General features: G+C 40.8%; 1 protein-coding gene across 4 annotated transcripts in view; it reads left to right on the top strand.

Moving 5' to 3' along the window:
* LOC121459362 (cyclic AMP-dependent transcription factor ATF-7) overlaps positions 1 to 16,973 on the top strand; it is a 114,344-nt gene that overhangs the window by 65,520 nt on the left and 31,851 nt on the right. For all 4 annotated transcript variants that reach the window (XM_041669030.1, XM_041669027.1, XM_041669028.1 and 1 more), the window contains exons 3-5: positions 2,457 to 2,553; positions 7,826 to 7,944; positions 13,932 to 14,069. In XM_041669030.1, coding sequence (XP_041524964.1) covers positions 2,457 to 2,553; positions 7,826 to 7,944; positions 13,932 to 14,069 — 354 coding nt within the window. The remainder of the gene's footprint in view (positions 1 to 2,456; positions 2,554 to 7,825; positions 7,945 to 13,931; positions 14,070 to 16,973) is intronic.

The raw sequence follows: 16,973 nt of genomic DNA, 5'->3' as shown, positions 1-16,973 counted from the left end.
AGAAATACTTTCTTTTTTTTAAAGACAGGGTCTCACTATGTATCCCTGGTTGGCCTGGAACTTGTATGTAGACTAGACTGGCCACTATCTCACAGGGATGTGTGCCTTTGTTGCCTCCTGAGTGCTGTGATTAAAGTTGTGCACCACCACACCCAGCTTATAAAATACTTTTTAAGTGATTGCTATAGTATAATATTCCTAGTACCTACAAGCCTATTTAATGTTATTCTTTATAACCACCATAAAAGAATGCTATTTTCTCCATTGCCAACTAGGTTCAACTGATTTCCTTTTTCAAATACATGACAGGTCCAGATCCTTACAGTGACTTTTTTAACCCAGTTAACAGACTATTTCTCTCCTACCCTATCCCTTAGGGGCAAATCTCTAATTGAAAAAGCTTCTTTAGGGAACTTTCTGTGTCCATTTTGTCCTAGATCTCTTTTGCTTGACCCTTGCTCCTCAGGCCTGTTTGCTTTACCTGGAAAGGATCTTAGTTGTTACTGATGGATTTAGGTATAAACTGGGTAGAGGCAGGCTCAGCAATTAAGAGCACTGGCTATTTTCCCAGAGGACCCTAGATTAATTCTCACCACTCCCATGGCAGTTCACATGTCTGTAACTCCAGTTTCAGAAGGTCTGACACCCTCCATGCCCTCTTCACCCTCTTCTGACCTCTGGACACCAGGCATACACATGATATACAGACCTGTATGGGGAAAAAACGCATAAAATAATTTTATTTATTTACTTGTTTATTTGTTTGGTTTGGTTTTTCAAGACAGGGTTTCTCTGTGTATCAGCTCTGACTGTCCTGGAACTCTCTTATAGACCAGACTGGCCCCAGAGATTCACCTGCCTCTGCCTCCTAAGTACTGGAATTAAAGGAGTATGCCACCACTGCCCAGCTAGCCGCCGCCGCCTTCTTCTTCTTCTTCTTCTTCTTCTTCTTCTTCTTCTTTTTTCATAAAATAAAATTTTAAAAGGCTTTAAAATTTGGGTAAAATGAGGGAGACAAGATCAGTTTGATGTTGTTAGCTGACCATACGGGACCATACAGGACCATACAGGAGCTATGTGTTTGCTTTGTAAAGGGCTGTGGGAAGAGGGATATAGGTGTGCTATTGAGTGGTAAGTTACATATCTAATGAAAAGAGTAAAAACAAGAGTAAACAGTCACTATTTTTAGATACAAGACAAGTTAGAATCATGTTTGGAAACCTGCAATGTCCAGGCCATTGCTGCGGCATGGATGTTCTAATGAAAGAACAGGTCAATGACTGCAAAGGTCCTTTGAATTACTGCTGTTCATCTGTTCCTTTCACCTCTTCCTTTTAAAAGAATAGCAATGTAAATTATTGTCCAATAACTTTGCGTTAGTCATAAACTGGGGTAGACTGCCTTACCTCTTCACTGTTCTTCCACTGAAACCTCTACCCAAATATCTGTAACATCTCCTTTTCTCTCATCCTACCTACAGGCTCCTCTCTACCCTTAATTTTTTTTCTTTTTTGTTTGCACTTTTAGTTTGTCTTTCTACAGCCAGAAGCATTGTACTGGCCCCTTTATGGCTGCTGGAGCACAGGCAGACTGCCTGATGAAGGAAGACAACATTTGGCCAGTGGGGCTGGTGTGTGCCATTATTGCTGGCCATTGGGCCTCTGTCATCTACAGTTCCTTCCTGGCTCATTAAAACCATGAGCCAAATAGCTGCAAAGGTGCCTGCTGCAGCGCTGTGGGGGCCAGGAAGTTAAATGATTCTCCTAATCCTGCATAATTTATCTCCCTGTTAGTCCCTCATAAAATTCTCTAGTTCAGCCCCACCACAGAGAGCTTCGTTCTGAAATTTCCTGTTTTTGTGATGACCACTGAGTTCCCAGTCTTTTCTTCTCTCTTTATTGTTATTATTAAAAACCGTTTTGCTCTTGTTTACAAGTTTACCTTAATGTTTTTTTCATGCTTAGACAATACCCCAGCAACAGTCTGTCCACTCGCCTTGTTTGTGCCTGACGATACAAAGTAGTTGGTGCTGTGGTCTCTCTCTCCTCTCCTCCCTGCTTTCATCTCCTCTATCATTTCCATCATTTTTCCTCTTTCTGTTCTTTTTCCATTCCCTTTTTCCAGGGACCAGTGTTATTGTAACACGTTACCCATTTAAAAGAGCACTGAATGGCGGAGGGGTTGGTTTGGTTTTGTTGTTGCTGTTTTCCCCCTCCTCTTCTCACTTCTCCATTTCTTTTTTTTTTTTAAATATTTATTTATTTATTATACATACAATATTCTGTCTGCGTGTATGTCTGCAGGCCAGAAGAGGGCACCAGACCTCATTACAGATGGTTGTGAGCCACCATGTGGTTGCCGGGAATTGAACTCAGGACCTTTGGAAGAGCAGGCAATGCTCTTAACCACTGAGCTATCTCTCCAGCCCTCACTTCTCCATTTCTGTTTCACTCCAGAGATTTACAAACGAGGACCACCTGGCAGTCCATAAGCACAAGCATGAGATGACACTGAAATTTGGCCCGGCCCGGACGGACTCCGTCATCATTGCAGGTATTTGCTGCCCAAAAGTCACACGCTTTGCTGTCAGCAGACAGTTAAGATTAATTCCAGGATCCAAATGTCCTAGGAGCTGCACTCCCTTTCTCCCATCAAGACCCCTTTTGTGATCTGCATTTAATCAAGAATAGGTGGCACTAACAGTGCCCTGGTTCCTGCTGCTCCTTCCTTCTATTTTTAATAGTACACTTGTGTTCTGTGGCTTGCGTGAGTAGTTCATTTGAGATTTTATCTTCACTTTTTTTAGTCTATTCTTTCCTTGCCTTTCATTTATCAGGATTTTGGAAGAGCTACAGACAGACACCACTGACATTTCTCCTTATCCACAGTGGAAGAGCTGAACAAAAGAAGGCAAAAAGTCGCTTTAGCCTGGCCACTTCTCCTCCAATGGGGATTATCAGTTCAGAAATCAACTTCTCTTGTGAACTCAGACACCATTGAGGGCACATTTCCAAAACACAAATAAGACATTAAGTCCCTCTGACTTTCCTAAACCAATTTGGGTAATCTGGAACCTCTCACCAGCTGCAGATATTGTCTGTACCGTACACAGGGCGCATTCTTAGTGCTTGTTTCCAAGCCTGCAGTAGTTCCTTTATGCAGCTTGCAGCTAGATAGATGTGCAAAGCAGAGTGGGTTTTTTCTTTTGATACTATAAGAGCTTCTAATTTAACCTATGCAAAAAAGATTTAGCTTAATATTTTTAATCAGTAGTGTATTTCATTGACGGTTATTACATCAATTAATAAACTAGTTAAATTATAATTTTACTTACTTACTACTTGTAAAAGTGTTACCTTAGACATGGAAAAGGAAACAGAACCTCATCTTCCTATTAATGCGTATGATGAAAAAGATTTGCCCTTCTACATTTCCTACTCCTTATTAATTCAGCACTATTGAATATTCACTGATCTACTGTGTGGGCTAGTTACTTTTCTAGGAGCTTATAGATTTATGATTTGTAATCCCTGGGAAAAGGATATGAGCAGGGACAGTATCAATGACTTTTTTTTTAAAGGCAGGATCTCATTGCTCTGGCTAGCCTGGAATTCAATATGTAGACCAGGTTAGCCTGGAACTCTGCCTCTTGAGTGCTGGAATTAAAGGCCTGCCCCACCACACCCTGCTGTGTCTATTTCATATTATGAGGGCGGGGAGTACATGTGAGTGCAGGTACAAGAGAAGGAATCAGATCCCCTGAAGCTGGAGTTACAGTTGGTTGTGAACGTCATGCTGTGGGTATAGGAAACCAAACTAGTGTCTTTTTGAAGAGCAGTATGCACTCTTAACTACTGAGTCATCTTGCAATCCACCCCTTTTTAGACTGGATCTCACTGTGTAGCCCAGATATACCTTGAGTTTGAAATTGTCTTTCAGGGGCTGGAGAGATGGTTCAGAGGTTAAGAGCACTGGCTGCTCTTCCAGGGGTCCTGAGTTCAGTTCCCAGCAACCACATGATGGCTCACAATCTATAATGAGATTTGGTGCCAGAACACTATATACATAATAAATAAATAAATAAATCATTTTTTTAATTGGCTTTCGCTGGGCAATAATGGCATACCCCTTTAATCCTAGCACTCAGGAGCCAGAGGCAGGCAGATTTCTGTCAGTTCAAAGCCAGCCTGCTCTACAGACTGAGTTCCAGGACAGCCAAGGCTACACAGAGAAACCCTGTCTCGGAAAAAAATCTTAAAAAAGGTGAAAGATTAAAAGATAATCAAGCTCTCCTCCAGTGTGAGACAGTCTATGTTGGACTACCTAGACCATATCATCCAAACCAAACTAATATATTCAGTGTGTTTTCCTTAGAGAACCCTGGCAGGGACAGTGAGCTCTGGGGAGGCAGAGATAGGTAGGTAGCCCTGGTACTCATTGGCCATCTAATTTAAGCCACTTGGTGAGCTCCAGGCCATTGAGAGAAACTTATCTCAAAAAACAAGGTGGGCCAGGCGATGGTGGCACACGCCTTTAATCCCAGCACTCAGGAGGCAGAGGCAGGTGGATCTCTGTGAGTTCGAGACCAGCCTGGTCTACAGAGCTAGTTCCAGGACAGGCTCCAAAGCCACAGAGAAACCCTGTCTCAAAAAAAAAAACAAAAAATAAATAAATAAATAAATAAAATAAAAAAATAAATAAAAATAAAAATTGGCTTTCATTTATTTCCTGGAAGCTGGGATTATAAATGTAAGGCACTGTGTTTGACAGAGAAAATGTTTTTTACTCTGCATTTAGTTCTGGAGTGCTCAAACCAATGCATGGGACTTTAACTTTCCTGTGTTAGCAAATGATTGTGTCCCCTGTTAAGACAGTATGGTATGCCGTATGTATCCCAAGCTCTCATTGGACCCTTGAGTGGGCTGTAACTCAGGTCTTCACTGCAGCGACCGAACATGTCTCCTAAAGCACCCTCCTCCCTGTTACGCACTGGTACCAGTGTTCTCAGTCTTAAGTTGTTTTATTTTTTTCTCCAAATCTTCTCTGTTCTAGTCCTTCCATTTATCAGCCAGCGTTCTATCACTGAATAAAACTTGAGAAAAAATCAACTTGTAAGTAGAAAAAGTTTGAGCAGGGTGTGATGGTGCATTCCTGTAATCTTAGCACTTGGGAAGTAGAGGCAAGAAAAGCTAAAGTTCAAGACCATACTCAGCTACATAGCAAGTTAAAGACTATTCTGAGCTATATCAGACTATCTCAATAAGGAGAGAGAGAGAAAGAAAACAAGAGACAGAGAAATGGCAGATTATTTTGGCTCAGTTTTGGAGGCTTCTGTCTATGGACAGTTGGCACATCACAGTGATGAGTGTATTGAAGAAAATGCTACTCTCCTGGTTAGGACACCAAAGAGAAAGAGAGCAAAAGCCCACAGTTCCCTTCAAGGAAATGCTCCTAATAACTAAAATTTCCATTGGGTTCTAGCTCTTACAGGTCCTGGGAGCCAGCATTTCACGCACGGAGATTTGGGCAGCACACAAACCATGTAGTCTTCTTATTGCCCCTCCTCCCATTGTGTTTGTCTCCTCTGATGCTGCCTCACCGGCCTCAATGCTCTCATTCTTCTCCACCTTTTACATAGCTAGTCTTTATATTCTGTTCTTATGCTCACAATCTCTCATTATGTTTTCCCTTTAAGGTTCACTTAGACCTGGCTTTTCAAACTTTCCATAACCTATCCCCATGGTACTTACCCAATTTTATATGCAAGTTATATGCACAAAGTGATGATATTTTCACCAAAACATATTTTCTCCTATCCATGTGTGATGACCATTCCCTGCCTTTATGCCTTCACCAGCATTATTCTCTTAGCTGTTAAAATTTCTCCTCTCTCGACAGTTCCAAAACCATTTCCAGGGCTTATCTCAAGTCCTGCTTGAAATCTTTCCTAACAGCCCTAGTAATTAATGTGTACTTATTTTTTTATAGTAATTTTATTCTGTACCTCAAATAGCACTTATTTTTGCAGTGTAGTGCTATCTACATATATTAGTTTTATTTCCTTACCTAAAAAGCATTTTCTTAATTCTCTAGAGAAAGACTTATGTTGGCCTATACTCTTATCTTCTCTCCACGTATGCATCCAAGTTTATGGATGTAACACTAAAACATTCAGGATTCAATAAACACTTAGGAAATTGATAGCAGACTAAGTTTGTTTATATATTTGCAGATTGTTTATTTAGAAACCAGAAGTTGAACGTTAGAACTCACCTGGAAGATGAGGAATTAGTACAAGGGAGATTTCTTTCTTAGTTTTTTTTCTTTCTCTCTCTGCTTTTGTTTTTGTTTTTCAAGATGGAATTTCTCTATGTAGCTTTCGCTGTCCTGGAACTTACTACGTAGACCAAGCTGGCCACAAACTCAGAGATCCACCTGCCTCTGCCTTCTGAGTGCTGGGGAGATTTTAAAATTAAATCAGAAAGTGATCATAGGCAGCAGTATATAAGAGGAGCTTGTTTGACTCAAACCTGAAGTCTCAGAGTTGTTCTTCTGTCACCACTGAACCTTTACTTGCCCCTTGTGTCCCACTTGGGTTGTGATCTGTGTGTCCTCACTGAGTGTGCAGAGTGACTTTATCTGTAGCCACTCAAAGCAGCCAGAGGCCCTTTTAGAGCTATTTTAGGAGGTAGTGGTGATTTTTCTAAACATTCTGGTTCAGAAGGGTATTTTAAGTTTTTAAAAAGAAAAATGTTTCCATGGAAATCACACTGGACTATTTCCAATTAATCATGCTACAAGGAACAATTTTAACCTCTAGGTCTTTCCTTAAAATATAATTGAAACATTATTCTATCAATCAGTCTAGTTTCGAGTAGAAGATGAATCCTTGAGGTGATAAGCACATCAAAGAAAACCATCATAATAGAATCAGGGGCCCTGAGAACAAGGCTCAACTTTAGGAAAGCAGGGGAGAGAAAGACAAGCTAGGATCTGAAGGTGGAGGTACTAGAAAAGTTCCTATAATTTATGAAGAAGTTTCACCTCCTTAAGAGCAATGAAGCCAGTCTTTGTGGCACATTCCTGTAATCCCAGCACTTGGGAGGTAAAGGCAAGAAGACTGTAAATTCCAGGATAACCTGGGCTTTTCTCCAAAAAAAGAAAAGAAAAAACCGAGGCAGTATGTTGAGAAAAAGTTTTGCATAGCCCCTGTGGGGATATTTTGACCAGCAAATCTAAACCAAATAGCCTGGTTTCCGGAATTTGCTCTGGGCCCATGTCTCTATGAAATAAACCCTATTGTTTGTAATTTCCTTTTGTAACTCATGATATTACTGTCTTGTTCCCCAGTCCCTAGATTTACTTAGAATGGGGTTCAGAAAGACAGGCCCCATTCCTTATTAAGTAGCTTTAGTGAGCAAACACAGCAATCTGGTCCTCAGTTTGTTCTCTCTGTCAGATTTTAACACCCATCTGTTTCTGTCTACTCACTGCAGACCTGGCAGGATGTTTGTTTAGAAGGGAAACAGTGCTTAACTTTAATCTTCAAATCTAGAGGTTTCGTGAGTCTTTACTTTCATGAATGGTTTCTTTTATTGGGGTTGTGTTTTCATTGGAGTGAAATATTTAAATCCAGAATTGAGAGAAGGTGGGTATGTGGTTAGTCACACAGAACATTGTCCTGTCTTCCCCTGCTGGCCCTGAGACGACACAACACGGACAGCCACCATCCACCCACGAAAACTCGAAATACAATCTCTGTGCCCTCTCGTTTTAATCTTAAATTAAAACTAAAACACATTTCCTTTTCTTTTTATGTCTACAGATCAAACGCCTACTCCGACTAGATTCCTAAAGAACTGTGAAGAGGTGGGGCTTTTCAATGAACTAGCTAGTTCCTTTGAACATGAATTTAAGAAAGCAACAGATGAAGATGAAAAAAAGGTAAGTGTGGCTAGAAAGAAAAGCTGGCAGTGGTTAGACTCAGGCTATGTTCATTGTGCCTTGAAATTTGCTCGACTGATTAAAGTCTGGAATCATGGGGTTAGTTCTATAAAATCAGACAATACTCAGTAATACTAGCCATTCATCCAGGTCTTGTAGGAGCAAGGGTGAGATGGGTCTCGCTGTGTAACTGGGGATAGTTTCTATGTCACTTTATAATCCAGCTTGTGGGACCCCCTTGCTTCATTGTATTAAGACCTGGGCTGTTATGCTTATCTGTCATTTAGCATCAGGTGGAGATCTAGCTTTGGGTTCTGGGGTCTTAACTAGTGCCCTTAGTAATCTATTTGTTTCCCATGTAAATATGACAGGGGGCTAGAAAGGTGGCTCAGTGGTAAAAGTGCTTGTTGGTCTTACAGAGCCCCAAGTTCAGTTCTCAGCACCCGTGCTGGAGATCTGACACACACTTCTAGCTTCCTTTGGAATGAATATACGCATATTGAACACATGAACAATAATAAAAGTTTTGAAGAATATGAATTGGGAGGTTGAGGTAGAGGATTACAGAACATTCCAGGTCAGACCATGCTATATAGTAAATTCCAGGTCAGCTTGAACTACAGAGACACTGACTAAAGCAACCAAACAAAAGTATGAGTTACTCAGATTTTATTAGGTATCTTTTTTTTTCTACCAATTATCTTTGTTGGGGGTAGGGGGTGGCTAGAGATATAGCTCAGTGGTAGAGTGCTAACCCATGCAAGAGCCTGAACCTCCACACTCCCACCACCAGTATAAGGAAACAGGCACCGCTGTCTGTAAACTGATTGTTTGGGTAGTTTATTTATCTATTTAGGGTCTCACTGATATGTAGCCCTGACTGGCCTCAAATTCCTAGACACCTGCCTACCTCTGTCTTCTGAGTGCTGGAATTACCGACTCACTTGTTATTTTTATTCAGTTTTCCAGCCAACACATGTGTTGAATTTCCTCTTTTTTGTTTCTGTATGTAGGCTGTTGCATTCAAGTAGCTTCCTAGCCCTACTTAATAATTCCGCTGCAGCCCTTTAATACACTTGCTCATGTTGTGCTGACCCCAACCATAAAGTTATTTTCATTGCTCCTTCAGAACTGTAATTTTACTACTGTTAGGAATTGTAATGTGAGTATCTGATATGTAGTATATCTAATCTGCAACCCCTGTGAAAGGGTTGTTCAATCCCCACAGGTTGAGAACCACTGTCCCTAGGGCATTAGAGAAAAATGTTTTCAGCTGAGTGTGATAGCACACCTCTGCATTTGGCACACTTAAGAGGCCAAGGGAGAAGAATCACAAGTTTGAAACTCTGTCTGAAACTAAAATAAGGTTGTTCTCTTATGATTTTGCAAAGGTGATCAGTAAAAATAAACAAGTGTAGTCTTGAAAGACTTCAAAGATTCTTGTATAAAAGAAGGATTGCATCCCAGGCATGGTTGTACACAGTTGTAATATTACAGCATTCAGCAAGCTGAGGCAGGAATATCTTAAGTTTAGCTGCCTAACAAGTTCTAGGGTACATGGTAAAACTGTGTTTCAAGCTGAGCAGTGGTGGCACACACTTTTATTTCTAGCATTCAGGAGGCAGAGACAAGGCAGGCAGATCTCTGTGATTTGAAAAAAGACAATGTTTCCAAATATATATATAATTTAGAGGCCAGCTCAGTTGGTAAAGTGCTCACTTAGCACACACAAGTCCTCAGCACCTGCATGAACTGGCCTTGGTGACACACACCTGCAATCCCGCATTCAGAAGATAGAAGCAAGAGGAACAGGTTAAAAGTCATCCTCAGCTATATACCAAATTCAAGGCTAGCCTGGGCCAAATGAGACTCTGTCTCAAAACAAGAGTGTTAAATATGGAAAGCTGGAGAGATGGCTCTGTGGTTCAGAGCTCTTCGCTCTTCCTGCACTTGCAGAGGACCCAGGTTTGTTTCCCAGCGTCCACAACTGCCTGTAACTCCAGTTCCATGGGATCCAATACCTCTTCTAAATTCCTCAGGTTCCTGTACCCACGTGGTACATATATACACTTAGGCACATATACACAGGTGAAAAGAAGGAGGAGGAAGAAAAAAGCACTAAATTTATTTTTTTCTTTTTTATTATTACATCCTAGCCACTAAATTTATTTTTTGTGGCCCAAAGATTGAAGCAGAACAACTATGTAGGAGATACCATAATGTTCAGATACATGAACATACTTAGTAAAAAAAAAAAATACTGTGCTTAAGGACTGATTCCTTCTGATTCTAAGACACTGTGATACTGGTTTAACTTCTGTATGTTATAGATTCCCAGAGAATCTCTTCATTTAGAAGACTAGAGGATAGTTCTGAAAAATCAAAATCAAAAGAAAGATAAGGAGCTTGTAGGGGAAAGAAATATGGAAAGATCAAGTTAGGTATGGTAATGTATCCCTGTAGCAAGAGGGTCACAAGTCACACCAGTGGTGGTGGCACACACTTTTAATCCCAGCACTTGGGAGGCAGAGGCAGGCAGATCCATGTGAGTTTGAGGTCAGCCTAGTCTACACAGTGAGTTCCAGGACAGCCAGGGCTACAGAGAAATCTTGTCTCCAAAAAAAAAAAAAAAAAAAAAAGACACAAGTTGTAGGCCAGTTTGGACTACACAGCAAGACCCTGTCCAAAGTAGTCAGGGGAGAAGAATGATCAGTTTACAGCTCTAAGAGATCTAATGCCTCTAGCCTCCATAGGCACCCACATATATGTGCACATGCCCACACAGAGACACACGTAACATAATTAAAAATAATAATAAATCTTTAAAATCAGGTCTGTGATTACATCATACTTCAGAAAAGATTCCAATACATGTATATCAAGATGTATATTTTAATAATGCATGTACTTCATTATTGTGTGGTATAAATGAGGACTCAACAAATTAGAAAAAGTTTCCACAAGAACAGCATATTTATAACTGATGCTACCATCCAACTTAAATTGTGAAAATATAAGATAAAGTATCACTGGTTCTCCTCATAGCTATCTATGAGATGCTTTTTCATGCTCTTTCCCGGTATGTGTGGTATATGCTCCTGTGCAGGTGTACTCATTTGTGTGAGTATATATGGAGACTAGAGGTTAATGCTGGGGGTCATTCTCAAGTGCCCCTCCACGTTTTGTTTTGCTTAAGTGAAAGAGAAAGAGACAGAGAAGACAGACAAAAAGAGAGTGAGTGAGTGTGTGTATACCTGTGTTCACATGGATGCACATGTATGTCATGGCCTATATGTGGAAGTCATGAGACTTCTGCCTTTTACCCTCTGAACCATCTCAGTGGCCCTTAAACCTCTATTATTATTGTTTTGAAAGAGGCTTTTGCTATATAACCCAGGCTGACTTGGAATTCTGTATGTGACCTAGGTTGTCCTCGAGTTCCTGATCTTTATATGTCAGCCTTCTAAGTGTTGGGAGTACATTTATACACCACCACACCTGGCATATCAAATTCAATAGGCAAATTCAAGAAAAATAGCTTCCCTGGACTGGGAAGATGCAGATAAGGCACTTGGCACCAAACCAATGATCTAATCTCAGGACCCACACAGTGACAGGGGATAATTGGAACTGGAGAGATTGCTTAGCAGGTAAAAGCCCGGGCTGCTCTTTCAGAGGTCCTGGATTTGATTCCCAGCACCCACCTAGTGGCTTACAACCATCTGTAACTCCAGCGCCAAGGCATCCAACACCCTCTTCTGGCCTCCTTGGGCACCAGGCACACAAGTGGTACACAAACATGCATGCAGGCAAAACATCCATACATGTAAAATAAAATTTTAAAATAAGGAACAAAGGCAAGAACTGGCTCTCAAAAGTTGTCCTCCAGCTTCCACATACACACCACAGCACTAACTACACCACAGCGCTACACTACACCACAGCTCTACACTACACCGCACTACAATACTCCGCGGCTCTACACTACACCGCGGCTCTACACTACACTGCGGCTCTACACTACACCACAGCTCTACACTACACCGCACTACAATACACCGCGGCGCTACACTACACCGCGGCGCTACACTACACCACGGCTCTACACTACACTGCGGCTCTACACTGCGCTACACCACAGCTCTACACTACACCGCAGCACATTTGATCCCAGCATGTACACACGTGAATAAATAAGAGGAAGAAAAAATAGAATTTAAAAACGTTAACGTTTCCTGCTCATTGCTTTATCCTTCCTGCTGCCATTTTTTAGCTCACTTAACATTTTCCTTTGGTGATTCTCTCTCTCTGTCCAGGGGTGGCCTTTTCTTCCCCTTGATGAGAAGCACAGATGTGGTGGAGTCTTATCTCCAGGGGTATTTAATGATCCTGAAACTTTCCCAAACCGCAATCTTTATAGGAGATGGTTCTTGGGAATTCTAAAGGGAAGTTTTCTTAGAGGCTTCCCTTCCCATCAGTGTGTCTCAGAATGAGCTAAATTGGCTCTGAGATTTAGGAACATAGAAAAAGTAAAGCAGAAATAAAATCCTTTGGAGTTCCTCACCCTATGAGATGGAGAAGAATCATTGCTACCTCTTTAGTACAGTACACTGAATTAGTTTGCTGCTCAGGCTTCCAGAGGTGAAGGTAGCAAGTGATGGTGTACATCTGTCATCCTAGCACTTGGGATGGGGAGGTGGAAAGATAATAAGTTCAAGAGTTCAAAGCCAGCCTAAGCTACACAGCTGAGACCATGTCTGGGGTTGGGAAAGTAGCAAAAAAAGTGGTAGGAACAAATTCCCCTTTCACCAAGAAGCCTAGGATATAGGAAGAAGAGAACAAAGGATCCACTTTGACATGAAGCTGGTACAGCATCAGGGTTCTTATATCAGATAGTTTACTATTCCCTGCAAAGCCATTTATAGCTGCCAATTAAGTTAGGTAGTGGCACCTCTGCCTGGAAAGTTATTTACTTTCTGGTTCCTCTGGTACTGTCTCTAAGACCCATTTTTTCATTGATGAGATGAGACCAGCCTTTCCTTTCTTTGTTTATCCCCAAACCCTGTATGAAGTTTCTAGTCTCCTGCCCTAAACAGATTGTGATCACCGTCTAACATGACAGGTTCCCCAGAAAAGATCTTTTCTATCTTTTTTTGCAGCACTTTAATGGCTAGTTTGTCTTCTGCTGCTTTTGGTAACTGGTTAATAACCAAGGCATTCTGGTTGGCAGAGAAAGTGTTCACAGTTCTCCAATGACCAGCAAAGCTGGCTGGGAATTGATAGGTAATTGATTCAGAAGTTCTTTTACTTTGCTGGGGGGAAATATTATAAATGTAGCATTTGCATGGATTTAAGTGGCATTTATTTTACATGTTTTTAAGCATTACAAGTACTTGCTTTCAACTGATGTTATCTTCATTTTGTAGTTAGGGAACAGAAGCCCCAAGAAGATACTGTGACTTGACCAGAGTCTACATAAAGCATGAATCTACATTTCTCTGGCACTTGGCAGCTCAGGGTCTTGACTGTTGTATAAAGGAGCAGGGCCCCTTGTTCCATCCCACCGGCTAGCTTACACCCAAAATAATCACACAGAAATTGTATTAATTAAATCACTGCCTGGCCCATTATTTCTAGCCTCTTATTGGCTAAATCTCACATATTAGTTTAACCCATCTCCATTAATGTGTATCATCACTTAACTGTGGCTTACTGGCATGAGTTTAACCAGCGTCCATCTCAGGCAGGAGAACCATGGTGTCTGCCTGTCTATCCTTCCCAGCATCCTGTTCGGTCTACTCTATCTATCTAAATTCTGCCCTATCAAAAGGCCAAGGAAGTCTCTTTATTCAGCCAATGAAAGCAACACACAAACAGAAAAACCTCCTACACCACTTGACCAAGAGCTGAACTTGGTGAAACAAATGCCCTGACCTCATTGTTACACGCATCATGAAACTGAACTCCACTTACTGTTTCCCCAACAGGGTGCTCCTGGGCCTCTTGACATGTCTCTGCCTTCTACACCAGACATCAAAATCAAAGAAGAGGAGCCAGTGGAGGTAGACTCATCACCCCCCGACAGTCCTGCCTCTAGCCCCTGCTCCCCACCACTGAAGGAGAAGGTAAAATTCTCTCCCAAAAGTCATCCCAAATGTTAGTTTTGATTCATAAATGGTATTCATAAATGGAAAAAGGTTAACGGGCGGTGGTGGCTCTGCACTTGGGAGGTAGAGACAGGTAGATCTCTGTGAGTTCGAGACCAGCCTGGTCTACAACAGCTAGTTCCAGGACTGGCTCCAAAGTAACACAGAGAAACCCTGTCTTGAAAAACCAAAAATAGATAGATAGATAGATAGATAGATAGATAGATAGATGATAGATAGATAGATGGAGAAGGGTTGATTGGACTCAAAGGAATGAATGTCTTTTCTTCCTTTCGTTTCTTTTCTCTCTCTCTCTCTCTTTTTTTTTTTTTTGATAGCATCTTATTGATGTAGCCCACGCGGACTTTTGAACTCAATCCTCCTGCCCTAGTCTCCAAATATGCACTATCGATATGTCTATACATAATTTGAAAGGAATCTTAAATATTTAAGCAATGTAAATAAATTACACCTACTCCGTCATCTAACAATTACACTTCCAACTCCAAATTGAAGAGATTGTTTTGTGTGTATACCAACAGAAATAAGTAAGAATGTTCATAAAAATGTTATTTTTTTCTGTTTTTTTGTTTGTTTGTTTTTTGAGACAGGATTTCTCTGTAGCTTTGAAGCCTGATCTGGAACTCTCTCCGTAGACCAGGCTGGCCTCAAACTCACAGAGATCCACCTGCCTCTGCCTCCTGAGTGCTGGGATTAAAGGCGTGTACCAGCACTGCTCAGCATTATTCATTTTTTTTTAAGCGTCTGGAAGCTAGAAAGATAACTTAGTAGGTAAAAGTGCTTGCTGTACAAGCATGGGAACTCAAGTTTAAATCCAGAAAATCTGGGTAAATATACCACCCAGGTAAGTAGTATGTGCCTCTAATCCCAATGCTTTTGCTGTGAGATAGCAGGTACAGATAGACAGAAGATACCTTTGGAAGCTGTCTAGCCTGTTGTTTACAGTGGTAAAAGAAGAGTTCCTATCTCAAAACAAGGGGAGGAACAAACCCAGTAGTTGTCCTCTGACCTCCACATGACCACACTCACACACAAACATACACATACCACATACACACATGTAGGCAGAAGTTACTGTCCCACCACTTCCCAAATAATCAACACGGAGACTTAATATTAATTGTAAATGCTCAGCCAATAGCTCAGACTTATTACTAGCTAGCTCTTACATTTATGTTAACCCATATTTCTTATATATGCTCTGCCACACAACTTGGTACCTTTTTTTCAGTATGGCATGCCCATCTTACTTCTCGCCCTGCATTTCTGGCAACTCCCCTGACTTTACCCTTCTTTATCTTTATTTAGAATTCTCCTAATCTGGCTCTCCTGCCTAATCTTATTTTGTTCAGCTATTGGCCAGTCAGCTTCTTTATTAAACTAATCATAGCAGTAAAGGAATATTCCACAGCATTTCCCCCTTTTGTCTAAATAAAAAAAGGAAGGTTTTAACTTTAACATAGAAAAATTATATACAGCTGCTGTGGAACAGTGGTCTTGTGTTGTTTTAATAAAACACTCATTGGCCAGTAGCCAGGCAGGAAGTATATAGGTGGGGCGACCAGGCAAGAAGTAGAGGCTGGGCGATGAGAACAGGAGAATTCTGGGAAGAGGAAAGATGCAATCTGCAGTCTTCATCCAGACACAGAGGAAGCAAGATGAGAATGCCTTGCTGATAAAAAGGTACCAAGCCACATGGCTAACATAGACAAGAATTATGGGCTAATGTAAGTTATAAGAGTTAATAAGAAGCCTGAGCTAATAAGCCAACCAGTTTATAATTAATGTAGACCTCTGTGTGTTTCTTTGAGACTGAACGGCTGTGGGACTGGGCAGAACAAAAAGCTCTGTCAACATACAACAAAAACAGTTATCAAAAACAGTTACACTATCCAGTCCATTTGTATTTGGCAATATTAGAGAAAATACTCTATTATCTATCTTTTCTTGGTGGGTCTAAAGTTTTACATCTAATTTACCTTTTTATCATAATTAAGGAAAACTATAATTACAGCTGTCTAGTCTTTAACTCCATCAAAGACCACAGAAGGGTAAAATGTTACCTAATGACAGGGACATTAGGCCACGTGGACAGTCACCCTAGGTTCCTCTAATGTTGGGGCATCCAACTCTGGCCTACAGGCTTAACATGTCTGACAAACTTTCCTGAGAAGCAGGGAATTTTGAAGGACTCTCCTACCTTATCTTGGCAAAGTTCAGCAGTTGCATTTCTTGCATCCTGCTGGTCCAGTGGACAGTAATTGTCAGTAATTGAGGCAAGGGCAGTTTCTTTGCTAGCTTTTGCCATAAAGAAAGCAAATTCCTTATGGAGTTTCTTCTATGCCCATTAAGATAATCTCTGAAGCAAATTGGTGCTGCCAGGAACAGATGTGACTCATTGTCATGAAAAACCTTAGGTAATTAAACATTAAATACCATATTCTGTAGGTCTTTGACATGATTAAAGACCATCTTATCTATCTGAATTTATCTATGTATGACCTTGAAAACATACCTAACATGACTATAAATTTGACTTACTGTAGGTAACTATTAATCTGTATTTCCTAATTATACTTTTTATACTTTTTTTTTTTTTTGGTTTTTCAAGACAGGGTTTCTCTGTAGCTTTGGAACCTGTTCTGGAAACTAGCTCTTTTAGACTAAGCTGGCCTCGAACTCACAGAGATCTGCCTGTCTCTGCCTCTCGAGTACTGAGATTAAAGGCATGCAGCTCCACCACCCGGCTTATATATTACATTTTTAAGCAAATACAATACTTCCAAACAAGAGTAGAAACATACATACAGCATAACAAAATTAACTTTAAATTTGTATCAATAAACCAAAATACATACCAAT

This window comes from Microtus oregoni, unplaced genomic scaffold (genome assembly GCF_018167655.1).
Source record: "Microtus oregoni isolate MIOR12 unplaced genomic scaffold, Mior012 000019F_ref0000042, whole genome shotgun sequence".
Classification (NCBI taxonomy): domain Eukaryota; kingdom Metazoa; phylum Chordata; class Mammalia; order Rodentia; family Cricetidae; genus Microtus; species Microtus oregoni.
Note: the sequence above shows the minus strand (reverse complement) of the source record. Positions and strands in the feature narration are given on the sequence as shown.